Genomic DNA, 20,394 nt, shown 5'->3' on the forward strand with positions numbered 1-20,394 from the left:
CCCTGGGTATTTTGCAAATATGAATCATGTCCTCCGCTACAACTGGAGTAGTTTTGGCAAGGGAATTCAAATGATTTTTATTTCTAGATTTTAGCAAGAACTTACCAGAATTTTACTATGCCTCATGTAATTAATCCTCCGTTTGCCAAGCCATGATCATCTCTTGTTCCCTTGGGGCAGGAACTTACCTCACAGTCTACACACTGGACTTGAACTCAGTAAACGCCTGTGAATTCAAGCACAGCAACTATTTATGAGGTTTCCCCATTACAGGTATGGGGCTAAGAGCTCTTACATACCTTTTCTTTGCAAGACCCAGGGGAGAGATCTGTAGTCCAGTGAGTTTACATGGCTGTCCCCAGGTGTCCTATTCCTCTGGCCATCCCTTATCAGCCCAGTTATAGTGATCCATTCAAGATTAATTTGCATCGTAGGCATAATCAAATCTTCTAGAGTGGCTAATATCTCTGTCTTAACTTTGAAGATGAGACGACAGAGTTATAGATCTGCCAGCAGGAAATTAAATATTCAGAGATTTAAATATTTAAATACTGAGAAGAGTGTCTCTCTTCCTCCTCCCCACCAGTTTCTCCTTCTGCCACTTTTGATTCATTAATCCTAAGAACCTACATTTGGGGGGTGCTTTTCCTTGACTACAATTTTTCTGTCTCGCTGCCCTTCAGAGAGAAGCCTTTCTATTCCCTCCACACTCTCAATGCTTCAAAGTCTCTGATGCATCATTGCAGCTGGAGTGTTAGGAGAAATCTGGAAAGAAAACGGAACCCTTCTCACTGACCATTCCCAGAGCGTGGGAGGGAATGATACATGATGGAATGCACATGGAAATTAGCAAGTCAGCTCAAACGTGGTTAGATCATTGTGTTGAGAAATCTAGTGTCCAATAAAAAGACAGTTGATGGAAGGTAAATATAATCAGTTACTTTATCTCATATAGAATATTGAGGAAAATGTTTCATAAGGAAGCAATATTCATCCCCCCTCTTTCTCAGAACCTGTATTTTTAACTGAGCATCAAAGGGAAGGCTTTGAACAAACAGATTTGCTTCACTACCCTGAGTGAACGTCTGATTATCTTTTTTCCCATTTGGCTCTTTTTCTGTTACCTGTTGCCACCTCTTGGACTTGTTAACGTTGGTTGAATTACGCACCATCTACGGATAAACGATTATGGAATTTGCAGTACACCCCTCTGTAGAAGGCATCTTACACTCCTGGAGGCAGCCAGTCTTGCTGTCTCCTTGCAGGGCCTACATGGAAGCATCCCTAACCCACCATGATGGAAGTGACAGCCAGCCCCAGGAACCTGCTCTCCTGCTGGGAGCAGGACTAGCCTTTGCCACCCTACATAGCCTTTGGCCTGATTGGTGATTCACCTATCTCTGTGTTCTTCCAAACTCCAAGCTCTCTGAGTGGTTTGCTTGGAGCTCCTAACCTCCTGGCACCGCTAGGTGGGCATGGACACGGACTTCTGTCAATGAGAAGCGCACCTGTTGGGATGAGCACCGGGTGTTGTATGGAAACCAATTTGGCAATAGATTTCATATTTAAAAAAAAGAATATCCTATTCTTGGCTTAGCCTCTCCTGGGGCCCAGAGATGGATGATGGACAGGTCATCAGAATCAGAAAGCCCTGCCTGATTGATCTCACGTCTCTTGTTAGGAAGGAAGGTACCAGCATCTTTGGGACGATTCTCACTTGTGAAGCTCGTTGCTAAAACTTTAAGACAACAGGAAAAGTCGCATTTAATATCCAGTTACACATATTATGAAGAAAACAAATCAACTCTTCTATTGTTTAAATTGCTCATTTGGCAACCTTCTGTTTTGAGAGACAGAAAAAATTGTGCCTAATTATGGCAGCCATAGGGAAATAGGCTGGTATCAGAGGGAGATCACACCAGTGCAACTAAATTTCCCGAATAACCAATAGGAACCCCTGAACAGCCCGACTCTTATTTCTCACCCTCCTCTATAGAGAAATTTCATTCCAGCGGGAAGAATTTTCTATAAACCAACCTTTTTACTTTGGCTTTGGATGATCTATCATATAAATAGTGAAACAAATATTATTGCATAAGAAATTGTATTTTTATCATTGATTTTATCCATGCCTTGTGTTGCAGATAAAAATTCAATAAAATGCCTAGTTTGGAGGTAGTCAAGAGCAAATTGTACCTTCTAGACAGGATGCTTATTGAGTTTTAACTAAAAGCTATGCGCCCTTCACAGAAAACCCTTATTTTGTAAATATATTTTAATGCTCTGTTGATGCTTAATGTTCAGTAGGAGCGATTGTTATAATTTGCACATCATTAAGCTTTGTAAAATTAATTTGGCAACAACATAGCCTTGGAACATTACAGAATACAAATACACACAGTCTTGGGATTGTCTCGTCGAATTGCTAGGAAACAAGCCAAATTCCCCCTGAAATTCTAGAAGGATTTTATTTCCCCGTGATCTTCTGAACACAAGACAGGACTGATGTGTGTGAGAGGGGTGGGGTGGCAACGGGGGCAGGTAGGGTAACGATAGTGCATGCACACGAACGTATGGGCACACCTGAAGAACTTCTCCAAGAGCCCTATCGTCTCCCTTTAATCATCTGACAGTGTGTATATACAGAAGTCAAATACTGGACAATGGGAAATTCTCTGACTTTATTTCTTATTGAGTGAGCATGAGATCTCTGACAATGAACAGGTATAGTTAACATTTGCGCCCCTTGGTTAATTATAGAGCTGGGATTGTGGTTCACACAGCCTAATGACCTACAGCCTACAGGGATAAAAGTAAACCCTTCCCGTGTCTGGTTGCTTGTAAATGGCAGTACTGGACTTGGGTCAGAGGCACTGAGCTTGAACCTCTGCCCGCCATTTCTGCCACTCTGACCTTAGTGAGGCACTTACTTTGTCTGTACCTTAGTTTTCTTGCCTAGGTCTCACTTTTATATCAAAATACCACACTGGGTGGCTTCAATAATAGATCTTTATTTCTCATAGTTCAGGAGGCTGGGAAGTCCCAAGATCGAGGCACCCTCAGATTCAGTGTCTGGTGCAGGACTTTATCCTGAGTTTTCATTGTATTCTCACATGGCAAACACACACACACACACACACACACACACACATACACACGGAAGAGAGAGATAGAGAAAGAGATCTCTTGTTTCTTCATCCCCTTATAAGAGCACAAATCCCGCCCATGAGGGTTCCACTCTCATGACCTAATTACCTACCAATGGCCCCACCTCCTAATATCACATTGGGGTGTTAGGATTTCAACATATGCATTGGAGGGGGCACAAACATTCAGTCAATTCTGCCCCTGGCCCCAAAAAGCCCGTGTCCATGTCAAGTGCAAAATACATTCGTTCCATCCCAGTAGCTCCCCAAGTCTTAACTCACTGCAACATCTACTCTAAAGTCCAAAGTCTCATCTACATACTGGCTGAATCAGGTATGGGTAAGACTCCAGGTACATTCATCTGAAGACAAAATCCACTCCAGCTATGAACCTGTGAGACCAGGCAAGTTACGTGCTTCTAAAATACAATGGGACATGCATTGGGTAGACATTCCCGTTCCAAAAGAAAGAAATAGGAAAGAAGGAAGGACTGATGGCTCCCAAGTAAGTCTAAAACTTAGCAGATCCCGCTGGATCTTCAGAAACAAGAATAATCCTCTTTGGTTCAATGCTCTACCAGTGACACCTCTGGGATTGCAGTCTCTCCCCGACTTCTCAGGAGGGTTCTGCCCATGCTGTGGCTCTATGCAGAGGCTCTGTCCATGTTGCACTTCTGCAAGGCTCTGCCAGGCAAGGCTCTCCCCCACTCAGCTCTGGGAGGTCCAGTCCTCATGGCTTCAGGTGGAGGCTGTCTGGCCTGTTGAAACCAAGGCCGTGACCCTGATGATCTCTGAATATCCTTCAGAGCTATTCTTCCCTCTTCTTGAAGAACAGCATGAGTTGAGGGCCACGTAGCTCTATCATCCTGTCCTGTAGAATCTAGAACTCGGCTCTTTTTACTTCTATCCCGTCTCAGTCTCCTTAGGTTCAACTGGCAGTGTTCCTGCTGGTGTGGCTGTTTTCAGTCCATAGTTCTCACCCACACCAATCTCCTCACCACAGGGCTGCTAGGCCACACCCTTACTGTTCTCATCCAAACACACTTTCTCCTGTTTTTGCCATACGGATAGGCTGAGAATTTCCCAAATCTTTAAGTTCTTCTTGGCTTAACAATTCCTTCTTCAATTCATTTCTCTCTTTTTGCATTTTTCCATAAGCAGTCAGGAGGAGCCACACTTACAACAGCTAAGTGTCCCATTTCATCGCTTGCACGTTTGACCTTCCACAAAAACACTAGAACCTGAACGTAACTCAGGCAAACTTTTTGTCGCTGTGTAGCACAGACCATCTTTTCCCATTATCCAATAACACTTTCCCAATTTCCATCTGAGACTTCACTAAAATGGCTTTTACCACCCACATTTCTACCCACACCCTGTGTGTGCAATCATTTATGTGTTCTCTAAGAAGAGGCAGACTCTGTCTCCAGTTCTCCCCTTCTTTGTGAGCTCTCACCAGTATCATCATTAACAGTCCCTTCACAGGATCTTAGCTTTTTCTAGCATCAGCCTCAAGACTTTTCCCACCTCTGCCCAGTTCAAAGCCACATCCATGTGTTTCTGTGCTTGCTACAGCAACACCCTACCTCTCAGTACTAATTTTTGTATTTGGCTGCTTGGGCTGCTGCAGCAAAATACCACGCTGGCTGGTTTAAACAACAGACATTTATTTCTAAGAGTTCTGGAGACCAGCCTCCACATCCAAGATCCGAGATCGAGGTCCAGTAGATACAGCGTCCGTTGTCTTCCTGGTTTCGAGATGGCTACCTTCTTGCTGTGTCCTCACATGGTAGAGAGAGAAAGCTCTTGGGTCTCTTCCTTTTTTACATAAGAAAGGGTATTAATTATATAATGAGAGCCCCACCCTCATGACCTAATCTGAAGCCAATTAGCCCCAAAGGCCCCACTTCCAAATCCCATTATTTTAGGGATTAGGATGTCGACATATGAATTGTAAGGGAACACACACATTCAGTCCACAGCATTCCTCATCTGTAAAATGGATCTGATATCAGTCTACCTGTCTTATATGGATTCTTTAAGGAAGAGGTGTGACCTGTCTGAGCCTATGCCTCCTTGACATTCCCTGGTTCTTGCTTCATGTATTTTGAAGCTTTGTCATTAAGCTCATAAATGTTTAGGATTGTTATGTCCTCTTGATGAATTGATCCCTTTATTATTATGAAATTACCTTCTTTATCACTGGTAAGATTCTTTACTCATAAATCTATTTTGTCTGATATGAATATAGCCACTCCAGCTTCCTTTTGATTAGTATTAGCACAGTATCGTTTTTCTGTCCTTTTATTTCTAACATACTTGTGTTTTTATATTTGAAAAAGATTTATTGTAGGCAGCATATAGTTGTGTATTGCTTTCATATCCATTCTTACAATCTCTGCATTAATTAGGATTTTAGATCATTTATACTTAATAGATTTTTGATCTATTGATATAGATTTAAATCTATAATCTTACTACTTGGGTTTTTTATTCTCATATTTGTTCTTTTCTGCTTTTTTGCTTTTTTTTTAATTAACTGAGTATTTTCTATCACTTCACTTTATTTATTTGGTTGGCTCATTAGCATTATTTTACTATTTATTTTGTAATTTCAGTCATTTTTTAGGATTAAAAGCATATATATTTAACTTATCACTTTATACTTTCAACTGATGTTATACACTGCACATAGAGTACAAGGACCTTATAATAGTATGCCTCCACTTTTTCCTACTTAATATTTGTGCAACTGTTGTCATACATTTTACTTTTACGTGTGTTATAAACCCCACACTGTGTCATTATTACCTTTTGATTATCAATTATTTTTAGTGAGATTTAAAGAATAAGAAAAAATCATATATTTACCTTTGTAGTTACTGTTTCTGGTACTTTACATCCCTTTGTGTACATTTAATTTCTATCTGGTATCGTTTTCCTTCCGACTGAAAGACTTTCTTTAACATTTCTTGTAGTGTGAATCTGCCGATGGTTAATTCTTTCAGCTTTTTACATTTTGAAAAGTCTTTATTTCTTTTTAGTTTTGAAATGTATGTTTTTTTGAGTATAGAGTTCTAGGTTGACTTTTTTTCTTTTAGTACTTTAAAAATGTTGTTCCACTGTCTTCTTACTTCATGTCTTAATCAGCTCAGGCTACTGTAACAAAAATACCATAGATCAGGTGGCTCATAAATAACAGAAATTTATTTCTCACAGTTCTGGAGGCTGAATATCTAAGATCCTGGTGCCATCAGAGTGGGGTTATGGTGAGGGACCTCTAGTGGATTGCAGATTTGTCATTGTGTCCCCACATGGTGGAAGAGGGCAAGGGAGCTCTCTGGGGTCTCTTTTATAAGGGCACTCACTAATCCCATGATCTAATCACCTCCCAAAGGCCCCCGCCTCCTACTGTCATCACCTTGGGGGATTAGGTTTCAATGTACAAATTTTGGGAAGACATTCAAAAGCACTTGGATTATTTTTGACAAGAAGTCTTCTGACATCATTGTTTTTGTTCCTTCACACATAACGTGACCCTTCTCTGACTACTTTTAAGATCTCCTATCACTGGTTTTGAGCAGTTTGGTTATGATATGCCTTGATGTGGTTTCCTTCATATTTCTGTGGCTGAGGTTCATTGAGATTCTTGGCTGTCTGGGTTTATGGTTTTCACCAGATTTGGAAAAATTCCATGAAACATTTTTCTGTCATGCCTCCCTTTCCTCCTTTAGTGATTCCAGCTACATGTATGTTAGGCTGCTTGATGCTGTTCCATAGCCCACTAAAGCTTTGTTAAGTTTTGTACTCTGTTTTCTCTCCGTGTTTCATATATTAATATGTCTTCATGTTCATTGACCTTTTGTTTTCTCTGCAAATCTAATCTGCTATTAATCTAACCCAGTGTATTTTTCATTTCACATATTGTAATTGCATCTCAAGCTTTGACTTGGGTCTTTTTATATCATTCATGAATCTGTTTAAATTCTTGAATATCTATGGTCATAACACAACTATAACTGTTATAATGCCCGTTTCTGCTAAATTTAATATCTAGGTCAATTATGGGTCAATTAGGATTGATTGAATTACATTTTCTTTATGAAAGAAATGTTTCTCTGGTTTTTTCCATTCCTGAATTTTTTTTTCTAACAGCTGTTTTGAGATATAAGTCACATATAAAAAAATTCATGCTTTTAAAGTGTTCAAATCAGTGGCTCTTTGCATATTCACAGAGTTACACAACCTCGACTATTATCTAATGTTAGAACATTTATCATCATCCCAGAAAGGAACCCTATATCCTACAGCAGTCATTCCCCATTCTGTCCCAACTCTACTCTGCCCCTGACAGCTGCTAGTGTACTTTCTGTCTCTCTGGATTTGACTATTCTGGAAATTTTGTAAAAAGGGAATCATAAGTATGTAATCTTTTGTGGTTGACTTTTCTCACTTAGTATAGTGTTTTCAAGATTTATCCAAGTTAAACACGTATTTGTGCTTCATTTCTTTCTATTGTTGAATAATACTTCGTTGTGTGGATACAACACATTTTGTTTATGCGTCCATTCACCAGTCGATGGATATTTGGGCTGTTCATATCTGGAAAAATTTTACGGGATGTCAAACATTACAAAATTCACCTTGTTTTGTACTGGATATTTTCACTGCTATAAATATTCTGACTTTCGTTCTGGGATGCAGTTAAGTTAGTTAGTGACAATATCATCTATATGAATTTTGCTTTTGATATTTGTTAGGCAATACCAGTGTGGTATTCAGTCTAGACCTAATTATTCCCCACCACCGAGGTAAGACCCTTATGCGTTGTATCCAATGCCCTGTGAATCTTGAGGGCTTCTAATCCGGCTGGTGGAACAGGCACTATTCCCAACCCTGTGTGAATGCTGGGCACCTTGACCTCCAATCCATTCAGGTAGTTGTTCCCCTAGTTTCTGGTAGTTTACTCGAATACCTTCACAGACCTGCTTGGCGGCATACCCAGGTGGGACCGTCTTCAGATTCCCAGAGTGCTCTCTCTGTGTAGCTCTATCCTGTGAACACCAGCCTCTTCTCAGTCTCTCAGGTGCGAATCCTTAACTCAGGGAAGCTGCTGGGCTCCTCCAGGACTCCTTCTCTGTGCCACAGCCTGGAGACTCTCACAAAAACGTAAAAATTCTGCAATCATAGGCTTACTTCGTTTGTTTTCCACATTTCAGAGAGCTCTGTCCTTCATTACCTTAGGCAATACCTTTGAGACTGTGGTTATACTCTGTGTGTTCTCTGGTTGTTTGGGGTCGGAGGGAAAATCTGTTTTTGTTACTGTATCTCAGCCAAAAACATTTGGGCCATGACCCATCATATAAATGGCTAAATTACTCATTGGTGGCTGCCAAAGCGGCTGCATAGAGAAATGTAAACTCTCTATGTGTATATGTGAGATGTCAATATCAACATCAGTATCAATATCAATATATCCCAGCCTTTTAGAAAAGGACTAGTGGTGACTTTTGTTGCTGAGGTTAGATAATATGTTGGTAACCACGCCTTTAGGAAATCCCTTTGTGCCATTTGCCTCCTTGAATGTGGGAACATTTGTGTCTCCTTCCACAGGTGATCAGCGAGTTTGAAGCCTCTCCTGACTCATTTTCCTACAGAATTCCCAACCTGAGTCGGAACCGTCAGTACAGCGTCTGGGTGGTCGCGGTGACTTCAGCTGGGAGAGGAAACAGCAGTGAAATCATCACGGTAGAGCCGTTAGCTAAAGGTGTGCCATTGTAGAAAAGACCTCATTTCCCATCGTAATTGGACTGTTTTTAAATCCCTGTTCTATCAGAAATAAAGCTTACGGTGCCCTAAAAATCCCCAGAAAACCAGAACATCACGTGTTATCACATTTCAGCGTAAGAAATAAGGTTGCTGCTAGCTGGCACTGGGCTTTTGTGCAAATCAGAAAAGACTCCACCGAGGGTTAGTGGCTTTACAACTCAAAGTGTCTTAAGGAAAGTAAAGACAAAGAGCCCCCACTCACCCCTTGGGGTAAGTGAAAATCACCCCATAGTAACTCCTCAAGGAAGTTGTGCTTTCATCAAGATCAAGCATCGTATTTCTTAAAGAGAAATGTTTATTTTATTCTGGAAACTGACGAATATAAGAAAATCGTCAGTTCTTCTTGTATTGAGAGAATTGCTATAAGCAAGACCTTAATTAAGAGTGGGAAGTCCGAGTCCCCAAAGAACAAAAGGTTCCTAAAAACGAATACGGTATCTTCACACTGAGATGTTATACTGGTCCTTAGAAAGCACATATGGGCACAGAATATTCTTACTCTACTTCTGGTAATTGCTCCCCCCCAGTGTTCAGGGTACCGCTGTATTAGCACTTTTCACAAGTAAATGTACTAACATCACAATTCCAGGGCCAGCAGGAGGTGCCCCCTGATTTTGGAATATACCACATTGGCAGTGTTTTCCTAACAAGGCTGCTAGGTGCCCAAAAGAGAACAGAACACTCCAAGATTCCGATTTTACCTCTCAGAGCTCATGATAACGTGCTTATTAGTGTGATACTAAGAAAGAAGCAGAATAGAGTAGTGAGGGAAAAGGAGAATACTGTCACATTTTGAACACAATTACAGTTAGTAAATATATTGTTGCTGAAGAAAATAAATTCGTGGATTTTTTTGTCTATTAGAATCTTTGATTATGATATCCTGCCACCCCTAACGTACCCTCTCACATTTAGCAACAGTGATTATCAGTGGACATAAGGACTGCACTGTGGGATAAAAGCAAACCAGCCCATGAAATGCTGCAGTGGCTTTACTTCTTCTCTCCTGCTGTGTGTTCAGTGTCAGGCAGGTGGTTGGAAAAGTCCTTTTTCTCAAGAGACATATGGCAGGAGGCAGAAATGGAGAGGGGTCAGCACTCAGACACCCCCATACCTGGAATGGGAAGAGCCTACCGGGGAGACAGATTCAGGTCCAGGAGTAACTCTGCAGAACACCAGCTTTCTCTGGGGAGGGTGAGGCACAGGGGATGCCAGAGAGGAAGGGGCGAGGGCAGACAGCAAGAAGAACCAGGAGCATAAGGCCAGGAATAACAGAGATGTTTCGGAAAGGAGGGAGGGGTCTGCCATGGCAGCAGCTGCTGGGAGGTCAAGGCAAACAAGACTAGAAGTGCCCTTGGGTTGGCCACACAACCTCGCTGACCTTGAAAGCAGTTTCCTGGGGATGGGAGCTGGTTGAGGGGACAGAGGAGACGGGAGGTGAGGAAACAGGTCTGCTTGGCAGAAAGTTCTCCAAAAACACACACCACCTGGAAGAAGCCACAGGCCAGAGTGAGGATGGGTCTCACCCAAGGAAAGGCTCTGGTTTCACCGTGGGCTAATGTGTCAGCCAGCAGAACATGTTTGTATGGTGATGGGAAAACCCAAGTGGAGAGAGGGAGGTGATAATCCAGGAGGAAGAGCAGGGCCACAGGGCTGAGGTTTGGAGGAAGAAGGCCAAGGGGGCTTATAGGTTTGGTGACAGGAAATGCAGAGTTCCCAACCTGGGTTTTCTATTTCCTCTGCCAAGCATTAGGCAATTTGGGGTGTGGTGGAGAAAGGAGTTTGAGAAAAGGAAGGACAATAGGAAATCATCACTGCAGAGAAGTGGGAAGGAACTTACTAACAAAACAGTAAGAGTGGAAGGGAGAGCGGACAGGTCAGCCGAGGTCGGTGATTGTAAATGTTTGGTGGGTCCTAAATTCTCTGTTGTATGGATTTCTCCAGAAATGTTCAGCTTCTCATGTTCAAGTGGGGCTCCCTCAGAGTTAGGCTTGATCCAGATGGGTTTTCCAAAAAGGGACTGAGCTGAGGAACCTCTCAGGCACGGAGCAGATGTTCTAGATAAAAAGCTCCACCCAGAAGCCCCAGACACTGGCAAACCACAAAGGCTGACAGGATCAAGCCGGAGAGATGAAGCTTCCGGCAGCCCAAGGAGACTGGTCCGGGTTATCCTGTCATTGCTGGGAGATGGATGCAGGCAGCATCAGTGCAAATCTGTCGGTGGGAAGCAAAGTCCAAACTCTAGAGTTCGGGACTCCAGAGTCCCCGCAGAGAGGACTGCTGTTTAGCAGATCAAGTGGCAGAACGGAGACATGGACCCAGTCCCGGAGGAACACCATCCCGAAGGAGCCCAGGGCCAGGGTCGAGCAGTACAGGACCCAGGAAGGACGTCCAGGTGCAGGTGTATTGATTCTCGGAATCACCTGAGGTGCACGTTAAGACTCCTTAAACCCATCAAAGAGCCATTGAGTCACAGATCAGCATAGGAATCTGCATTTCTAACAGAGATTCTAGATGATTCTCTTGCCTGTGCCCATTTGAAAACCAGTTCTGGTGAGCTCTGTAGCTTATTAGTCTTGGAATTTCAGATGAGGACCCTTGACCTTCCAGCTGCCCCCAGTGGGCATTAATTCTACACACTGAGTGTGTCGGGCTTCAAGACAAAGTGGTTCTGGCCTCTGTTTCTCAAAATGCTGATGGGAAATTATTCATAAGGCCTGGAATTGATTTTAAGGGTTATAGCTAACACATGACAGCACTAAAATGGAATAGAGTCAGATAGTCTAGACTGACTTGAAAGGAGAAAAGTACAAAAGATCGGAATGCATGAAACGTGGCAAGTATTAATTTGGGGCACTTTGTCTTCACTCACGTCCCAATACGTGTATAACTTCTGGATTCAACATGCAGTTCCTTACAGTAGGACGGGGGATGTTCAAAAGCTTGTAAGTCCCTACCTCTAGCTGGATTTCCTGATCATCCCAATTTTGCTGCAAAAATACTCCTCATCCTATAAAAGGATGGTCTGAAGGGCTTGAAATGGAGCATGCCATACCACCAATGCCAGAAGTCCAACGCGACCTGACCAAAATATTTTTGTTATGATAAAAAATTAAAAAACGTCAATGACTGAAAAAGTGGCCTCCACCTTAGAATACCATGGAGAAAGTGTGCCGTCCATGAGCCGTCTCTGAAGGCTCTGCTCTAAGGAGGAAGACCTTGCTGTAATATTTGCTGCACAAAACAGGCTCAGCTTCTGAACCCACCAAGCATGCGGTTTCAGTTCTGGCCCACAGCACTCCGAACAATGAAAATAAGAGTTGTTTGGTAAACCTTAATGACCAAGGCTGGTGTTCTAGACCGGGATGCCTCTGTAATGACTTGACTCCATATTTCCTGAAATTCTAGGGCTTTCCTGGAGAGCCTGCTCCCCATGCCCATTGGCCAGTCCAGACCCTCAAGTCTCAGATGATTCAGGGTCCCAACACTGGTCCAATCTTTACGGGTCTAGAACCAGACTGGGGCTACCTTCCATATGTGGTCTCTGTGTCTATGTGTCTGGGCTGGCTGAGCTTCCAGAGGGTGTGTCCCAGAAAGCAGTATCCCGACGTGTGGCAAAGGTGGGGCACATTGTTTCGCTTCTGGAAGACTTATGTCTTGGGGTCAGCTTCCGTGTCTCACCCAAGAAGATAGCGCTAGGAACCGGTCAGGGCCAGCTCCTTGGTCTGCACGGAGGCCCCTGCCGACACAGGTGCACCCGGGCTCTCTCCTGTCTACTCCTGCTGCTTTGGGACCGTGCCGATACCAGATGCCTCTGGCAGATGCTTCTGTTGGAGCATCTGAATCACTGTCCCAATCAAACAGTGTTCCTCGAGAGAAGCCACTCTGAAAACATTCGCTGTCCTTAACGTTTGTGCCAAAGACCAAATTGATACAATAAAGCCAGGAAAGTACCACAAAATTGATAAATAGAAGTTGTTCCGGTTTTACCTCTCCATCTTTTGGGGCTTTATGCCCTGTATTGTCTATTCTCTCCGATATTAAAAGTATATTGAATGTGCATTTTTGGTGTTGAGATAAATTGCTTAATAACGTGCCTTGACAAATAATTGGGCTCATAGAAAACACAGCTTGGGGCTGCTGGGCTTATGAAGACCCAAATATTTAATTTCGGCTCCTCACATTTAGTCAATAGGAGGGGAAAATGCTCCAGTAGGGATTTTCAGGTATTTGTATGTTCTTCCAAAGACAATCCTTTACACACATCCTGATACCAGGGAATAGTGTTGACAGGTGTGACATCAGTTGGCTGTGCTGCATTCACCCTTGTAGGGGGTGTTACTATATTGGGAAAGGTCACTTTGGCCTTTATGTCACTAAAGCCATGGTGCAATTGGACTTCTGCTGTGTTTGGTGCTCCAGCTCCGGCACGAATCCTGACCTTCAGTGGCACAGTGACTACCCCATGGATGAAAGACATCGCCTTACCTTGTAAAGCTGTTGGGGACCCTTCTCCTGCAGTAAAATGGATGAAAGACAGGTAACCAGTAACCTAATGTATGCCTTTAGTGAAACTCTAAGACAGTACATCAGACATACCAGGTTGGGGCTAGTGGTCTAATTCTAATTCTCCAGGAAAATTCCAGGAGACATCAAGTCTTCTGATGGAGAGGAAGTTGTCATAGGGGGCAGAATCTCGGCTTCAGCACCAAAAGGGTCTGGTGTATTGTATCAATCTTCTGTAAATTCAGAGCCTTTCAATTCATAAGAGAATGCTTGAGAGGAAAATAGTCTAACCAACCCAATGATCTCTGCACTTCATCATGTAAATTTCCTCTATAACCAAGATGAACACTCCCACCCTCATATGAGACCGGGTGGCCATTTTTCTCCTTCTGAGATAATGGTCCAACTAACCCTACCTCCAGTGCTCTGAGAAATAACTTCAAGAAATGGAATGCATTAGGACTTCGCTAATAGAAAATCTGGTTTTCCACATTAATAGTAACTATTAAGATAATAGCAGCCAAGATAGGAGGGGGAAAGTGGGTGAGATGTGTTCTGTCCTGTAACTTTTCCAAGTGCTTGCTCTATGTTCAGAAGAAGAAATTGGAATATAAATAAAGGGCTGAGACTTCACTAATGAGCATGGAGATTTGATATAAAATGGGTTCAGAAGAGTGCTGATTTTCAAAGAAAAGCACTTAAAAGATATAAACTATTGAAATAATGGTCTTGGCCCAGGGACCACTTTTCTCCTCTCTTTTAAAATCAGTTAATCCAAATAAAAATAAGTAAATAAAAAAAAAGTAAATAAAATCACTTAATCCAAGGAAATGAATAAGCTCCCAAGGGTCAAGAGGCATTCTGCCTGACGAGAGGATAACCCTAGGTGACTGGACAGTCGCCACCAAGGATACGGTTATGATCACAGGGAGCTCCCTTTACACTGAGACCAACTCATCACCCTCTTGAGAGACCACAGTCCACTTTCTTTGTCAAAATCATCAACACCTGTGAATTTAAGCAGATCTACAAGAGACCCTCAAATTTAGTTGTCCCTATGCGATTGGGTCCAAATGGCACTTCTGTCCCAGAAGGAATTTTTACAAGAGGAAGTCGCCGTGCGTACATGGTGGAGGAGAGAGAGAGACACCCATTAGGGATGTGATGGGCCCTGACAGATGTGAGAGCCAGAATCCAAGCCCCCAGCACAGAGCTAACTTCCACCATAGCCTGTTTTTTTTACAAAGAACGAAATTCAGCCGTTTGATTGTTTATGTCATAGAATCACAGTTTAGTTCCAAATGTGTTATCTACTTCAGAAAAGACTCTTTATGCTTTTCCCCAGTCTCAGCTAATTTGGATTGTAATTTCTTTAATCTGTGCCCTTTTCTTCCTGTGAGGCAGTAACGGGACACCCAGCCTGGTAACGGTTGATGGGCGGAGAAGCGTCTTCAGCAACGGGAGCTTCGTTATCCGAACCGTGAAGGCGGAGGACTCCGGCTATTACAGCTGCATCGCCAATAACAACTGGGGATCGGATGAGATTATTTTAAATTTACAAGTACAAGGTACAAAACCTGGGGACTCTTTTTAACGGCTTCTTTAGATGCGTGCCTATATGCGAAGAGTCACATCGACCTGATCTAAAAATCAGCCTTTCTAAGGAGCTCATTGCTATTTTCTAGTACAAAAATAGATAAATGCATGCTCATTTTGGAAAATGGAATGCTGCCAATCAAAGAAAATAGAAACGTTCATCGTCCCAAAGATAACACTAGAAAAAGGATAAAAGATATATCGTTATTATCTTTTACTAACGTTTTTGCGTCGTGGAGAAAGTTCATCTTGATAATGTCCACCAATTGCATGGTTTCTTTTACATATGTGTAAGTGTAACCCACAAGACATAAACAAAAGATAGGCCTAAACTGAGGTCTTCTCTCTGCTAATTGGCTAAACTTTTCTATGCAATGTACATTAAAAGGACTCCAACCAAGCAAACTGCTATAATATTTGGTGGGGTTTTTAATACAGCGTATATGGTTTTTCTTGATATCAGACACAAAAAGTACATGACAAATCCAAGATGGTCAAATTAAAGCCAGGTGTAAAATCCCAAGTGGTCACCATCTCGGTTCAGGTTTGGTTGCACAGTGATACTTTATCAGTAGAAAAATCAAAGGGTATGCTTCTTTGGATTTAAGTGGTGTCACATTAATAAATCACAGCGAGTAACAATAAAATTAGTATTGTCCTCAGTGAGAGACGAGGGGAAGAGAGCAAGTATATTTTTAAAAAATGACGCAAAGTCGATCTGCAGCTTCAAGTAAATTGGAGCCAACAGAATTCCATGGTGTTTTAGAAGACTGACGTGATATTGTGACTCTTAAAGGGGTCAGTTTTCCCCACCTTCAATATATACGGGCCTCTCTCAGAAGAAAAGAGATGGGCATTTTATGGGAAGCTTTCTATATCATTTGGATAACATGATTCTGAATTTCTTCCATGGTTCTGTCTTCGGTGCTGATCCAAAAGAATATTGAGGTCCATCGGTTGGAAGTTATGTATTCTTCAAACCTTGTATGAGTATGCAAGTTCTTGTGTAGCCACTCAATGGCACGCCTTTGATTTTCAGAGTTGAGTGTGTGTGTGTGTGTGTGTGTGTGTGTGTGAGTGTGTGACATCTTGGAAGAGTAGCTTAAAAAGTGGAAATTTTTACAGTTCTTTTTCTCACTAGCCATTCTCGCCTCCCCCTCCCCCTCCCTGAGAACAGAACAGCTAAGTGGGTGCCACTTATCTTTCTCACTTGAATCATGGCTGAAATTCAGAGTAATGCATGCATCCTTAGTAAGTTGAAAGAAGATTTCAATCAGCGACGAACAACTCAGAAATTCAAGGAATCCGAGCGGAAATGTGTTCGATATAAATCCAAGTAGAAACGCGGTTTTCCGTTAAGTAATAGATTCAGTCTGCTCTATCTCTTTAACCCAGGACATCGACTAAATAGACACTCTGACAGAAGTGAATTGCGTATTTTGGCACCCTAAAACACTTATTTAATAAATGGTTGTTAAAAATGATTTGGTAAATGGCTGTTAAAGCAGATGAAAGATGTGAAAAACTGATTCTTGTCTCCTAAAAACTGTTCCCTATCTAGTTCCACCTGATCAGCCTCGGCTTACAGTGTCCAAAACAACGTCTTCTTCCATTACCCTCTCGTGGCTCCCTGGAGACAATGGGGGCAGTTCCATCAGAGGTAATAAGCAGTAGGTTGTCCACAGTCATTAATTGTCATTATCCCCAGGCCAATAAGTGACACATCTTCATCAAGTAATCGTTATGTGTTAGTTATAATTAATTCTCCCACTACCTCAACAGCAAGCCACACATCTATTTTTATGGTATGTACTGAAACTCATCATCCATCCGAGGCATCTCATTCACAAATTTATCATTATGCATCCAATTTGAGTGAAAGGTTAACAAAGGCAGAAGAGAAAGAAAGAATTTGGTAATCTCTCCCCCAAGATTCTGCATACTGTTTCTTCCCCATGTTGTCAACACTCCGTCATTCATTCACTCTCGTACTCAATCATTCATTCAAATAACCACAGTTTTCGTTCTAACTTCTAAAACACGGAAAGATGGAGAACCTAGAATTTATATGGGAAATGATCTATTTGCACAAAGCTTTTGCAATTAGTCCATAGCAGAAAAGAGTAAAGGATGTTTGTCCTGAGGAACAAAGTAGCGTGATATTTCTAGCCGGCGTGAAGTTGGGAGAGCATCACTCTAAGCAAGCTGTGGCCCCAGGAAAGGAAGAGAATCTGGAGGAACAGACTGAAGATGCACAGGGGTGGGGGGCTAGTCCTAGAGCACATGGGAGGGGGTAGCCGGCTTGGATTTCCAAAAGCAGAGACCATCCCTTCTTCTGAGTAAGGAGCAGACAATTGGAAACAGGGGCCATCTCAGGGCAAAACCAGTGGGATGCTGGAGTCAGCTCCTTTCCAACTCACGAGAGCAAGCTGTCTTCTCTCTTCCCCACCTTGCACTTACTGACTACACCCAGGCTGGGGATCTTTATACACCACAGAAATCAGAAATGCTGCTGGTCAGGGCTCCATTTCTTTCTTTCTTTCTTTCTTTCTTTCTTTCTTTCTTTCTTTCTTTCTCTTCCTTCCTTCCTTCCTTCCTTCCTTCCTTCCTTTCTTCCTTCCTTCCATTCTTTCTTTCTCTTTTTCTTTCTCTTCCTTCCTTACTTCCATTCTTTTTCTTTCTCTTTTTCTTTCTTTCTCTTCCTTCCTTCCTTTCTTCTTTCATTTTTCTTTCTTTCTTTCTTTCTTTCTTTCTTTCTTTTTCTTTCTCTTTCTTCCTTCCATTCTTTCTTTCTCTTTTTCTTTCTCTTTCTTTCTTTCTTTCTTTCTCTTCCTTCCTTCCTTTCTTCCTTCATTTCTTTTTTCTTTCTTTCTTCCTTCCTTTCTTTCTTTCTTTCTTTCTTTCTCTCTTTCTTTCTTTCTTTCTCTTCCTTCCTTCCTTTCTTCCTTCCTTCACTTCTCTCTCTCTCTTTCTTTCTTTCTTTTTGAACAGCCAGTTGTTAAACATTTATCAGCACTCCACTGAGTGAAAGGGAGGGTCTTCCCTTTAAAAAAATACCACCTGGCTTATTGGGTAGTGAGGATGTGTTTGTGGTTTTGAGGGAGTGTGGGGAAGTGAGGAAGATTTGTAACAGCTGCCATGTGAAATGCACAGGGAGTCATTAATAGACCAACAAAGTCATTGCCAAGAGGGAACGAGGCCCCAGCTGCAGATAAATAGCCCAAATTGTGATGGTCACAATTTTCAGTTTAATGACTTCCTCAAGTGGTGCGGGACAGCTGGGAGGAAAAGTGGATCTCAGGTTACCAGAGCTGATGACTGGCCCAGTAAGTGTGGCCAGAAGTCATAAGAGTGAGTGAAACCAAGTTCCTGGTGAAAATGGCCTCCTGAAGATTCTAGGCTGGTTAGAGAACATTGTTATGGGGGAAAAAATGGGGCATTGAGGTAAGAGTTCAAGGGATTCTAGGACCCCAATCTCAAATGAAATGAAGTTTTGGTTCTGTAAGCATGAGAGCAGGGGAGAGGTAGTACAGAAAGTGTCAGAGTGGAAGGTCTTGGAGATGAAGCCAGTTTTAGTAATGAAGAATTTCCAAACAAAGACAAATGGGGGTCCCTGAAACACAGTGGTGGCCAAAGCCATTGGCACGGGGGATCCCATTGCCAAGGGTTATAAAAGCTTCCCAGATGTGATTTGGATGGAGGAAATTAGAAGGAAAGTATACTCCCGGTTATGTCCAGGGCAGCAAGGAGGTGGTTTGGGCAGGGCTGGAGGGGAAGCCAAGAAATGATGTTGGGAGCATGGGGAACACAAACCCTCAGCCACCTGTCAGGTACTGAAGGAGATTTGAGGGGTGCAGATAGGAACCCTCAAAGAGAAAAGAAGGCTGGGAAAGGAAGAGGGACCCCAAGGATGCAGAGGACCAGAGGGGAAGGAAGGAGCAAAGAACAGGGAGGTTGCAGACCCTGACCCCAGAAGGAAGAATCAAGGACAGGGGACCTCCATGTGGGAGGTCTGCAAAACACTTACTGCTGCCAGTGTGGGGTTAGAAACCTCTGTAGCGCAGAGCTGAGAAGTGTCTTGCCTGTGTTAAAAATGGAGCCCCACGGGCTGGAGGAAGATACAAGCCCACTGGTGTGGAGGGACCATGCACCAGGCAGACTGGTACCTGGGTTGTTGGGGTATGAACATGGAGGAGACAGGGACAGAGAAAACCAGACATGTTTGACCCCAGGAATTGGCTGGGGCAACAGGGGTGAAGGCCATACCAAGGAGGAATGCCTCAGTGATCACAAGGGCCAGGAGTGCTGGCTTCGGAGTCTGAGGTGGGTTTTGAATCTTACTGATGGGGCTCTAGGATAGTCCCCTAACCTCTCTGGACTTCAGGGTCTTCATCTCACTGTGGAGACAATCACTGTCTCAGAGGTCCAGGTGAGGTAATGAAAGGAACGGGGTGAGGACAACGAATGGCACGTGGTGAGCACTCAAGAAATGGACGGTTGATGTTCGTGGTAGTAGGAGTGCAGGTAATAGTGGTCATGTGTGGAGATGAACTGTTGGAAGGATTTTTCAGACAAGGAGAGGCAGGTTGCCGTTGAAGTGTTGGGATGGCTACAGGATTTAGAGCTGGTTCCCTTTGTGGTTGTGGACTGGGTAGGGGTTCGTGGATGAGATTCCTACCCCCTTGATCACATCGGTCCAGCTTTTCCAGAGCTTTGGTTCTCTTGAAAATAATTCAGCTTCGGATCATGATGATAGCCCAGGATTCAGGCACGTGTGCTCTGAAGCCAGATGTCTAGAGATTTCGTGCCTACTCCCTGCTGCCTGCGCCACCTTTTTTCTTCTTAAAATTTTTTTAATGATATATTTTATTTCTGAGAAAGAGAAAGACAGATTGCGAGGGGGGAAGGGCCAGAGAGAGGGAGACACAGAATCCCAAGCAGGCTCCAGGCTCCAAGCTGGGGCTCAAACCCACGAACCATAAGATCATGACCTGAGCTGAAGTTGGATGCTTAACTGACTGAGCCACCCAGGAGCCCCCACTACACCATTTAAAAGGAAATGGGGAGAAAGTGGTTTTATTTTCACCATCCCACTTAGCGATACACTATAGTAATGTCGGGTATGGCCTAACTACTAATGAAAACATCATCATGGCACTCCTCCTAGCCTAGGTTCAATTTCCTGCATCAGGGAGACTTCAGATGTTCTCTTCCAAAGATGTGTGAATTCTGAGAACTTTCACCCCATACAAAATGAAAACGTCCACCAGCTTCTAGGAGAACGGAAATAATGCTCTTTTAAATATCTCGTGCTTTC

The 20,394-nt window shown here is 42.9% G+C and overlaps 1 protein-coding gene across 1 annotated transcript in view; it reads left to right on the forward strand.

Moving 5' to 3' along the window:
- DSCAM (DS cell adhesion molecule) overlaps positions 1 to 20,394 on the forward strand; it is a 763,813-nt gene that overhangs the window by 692,833 nt on the left and 50,586 nt on the right. Inside the window, exons 22-25 of the mRNA XM_042956621.1 lie at positions 8,760 to 8,913; positions 13,398 to 13,515; positions 14,886 to 15,049; positions 16,639 to 16,737. Coding sequence (XP_042812555.1) covers positions 8,760 to 8,913; positions 13,398 to 13,515; positions 14,886 to 15,049; positions 16,639 to 16,737 — 535 coding nt within the window. The remainder of the gene's footprint in view (positions 1 to 8,759; positions 8,914 to 13,397; positions 13,516 to 14,885; positions 15,050 to 16,638; positions 16,738 to 20,394) is intronic.

This window comes from Panthera tigris, chromosome C2 (assembly GCF_018350195.1).
Source record: "Panthera tigris isolate Pti1 chromosome C2, P.tigris_Pti1_mat1.1, whole genome shotgun sequence".
Lineage (NCBI taxonomy): Eukaryota > Metazoa > Chordata > Mammalia > Carnivora > Felidae > Panthera > Panthera tigris.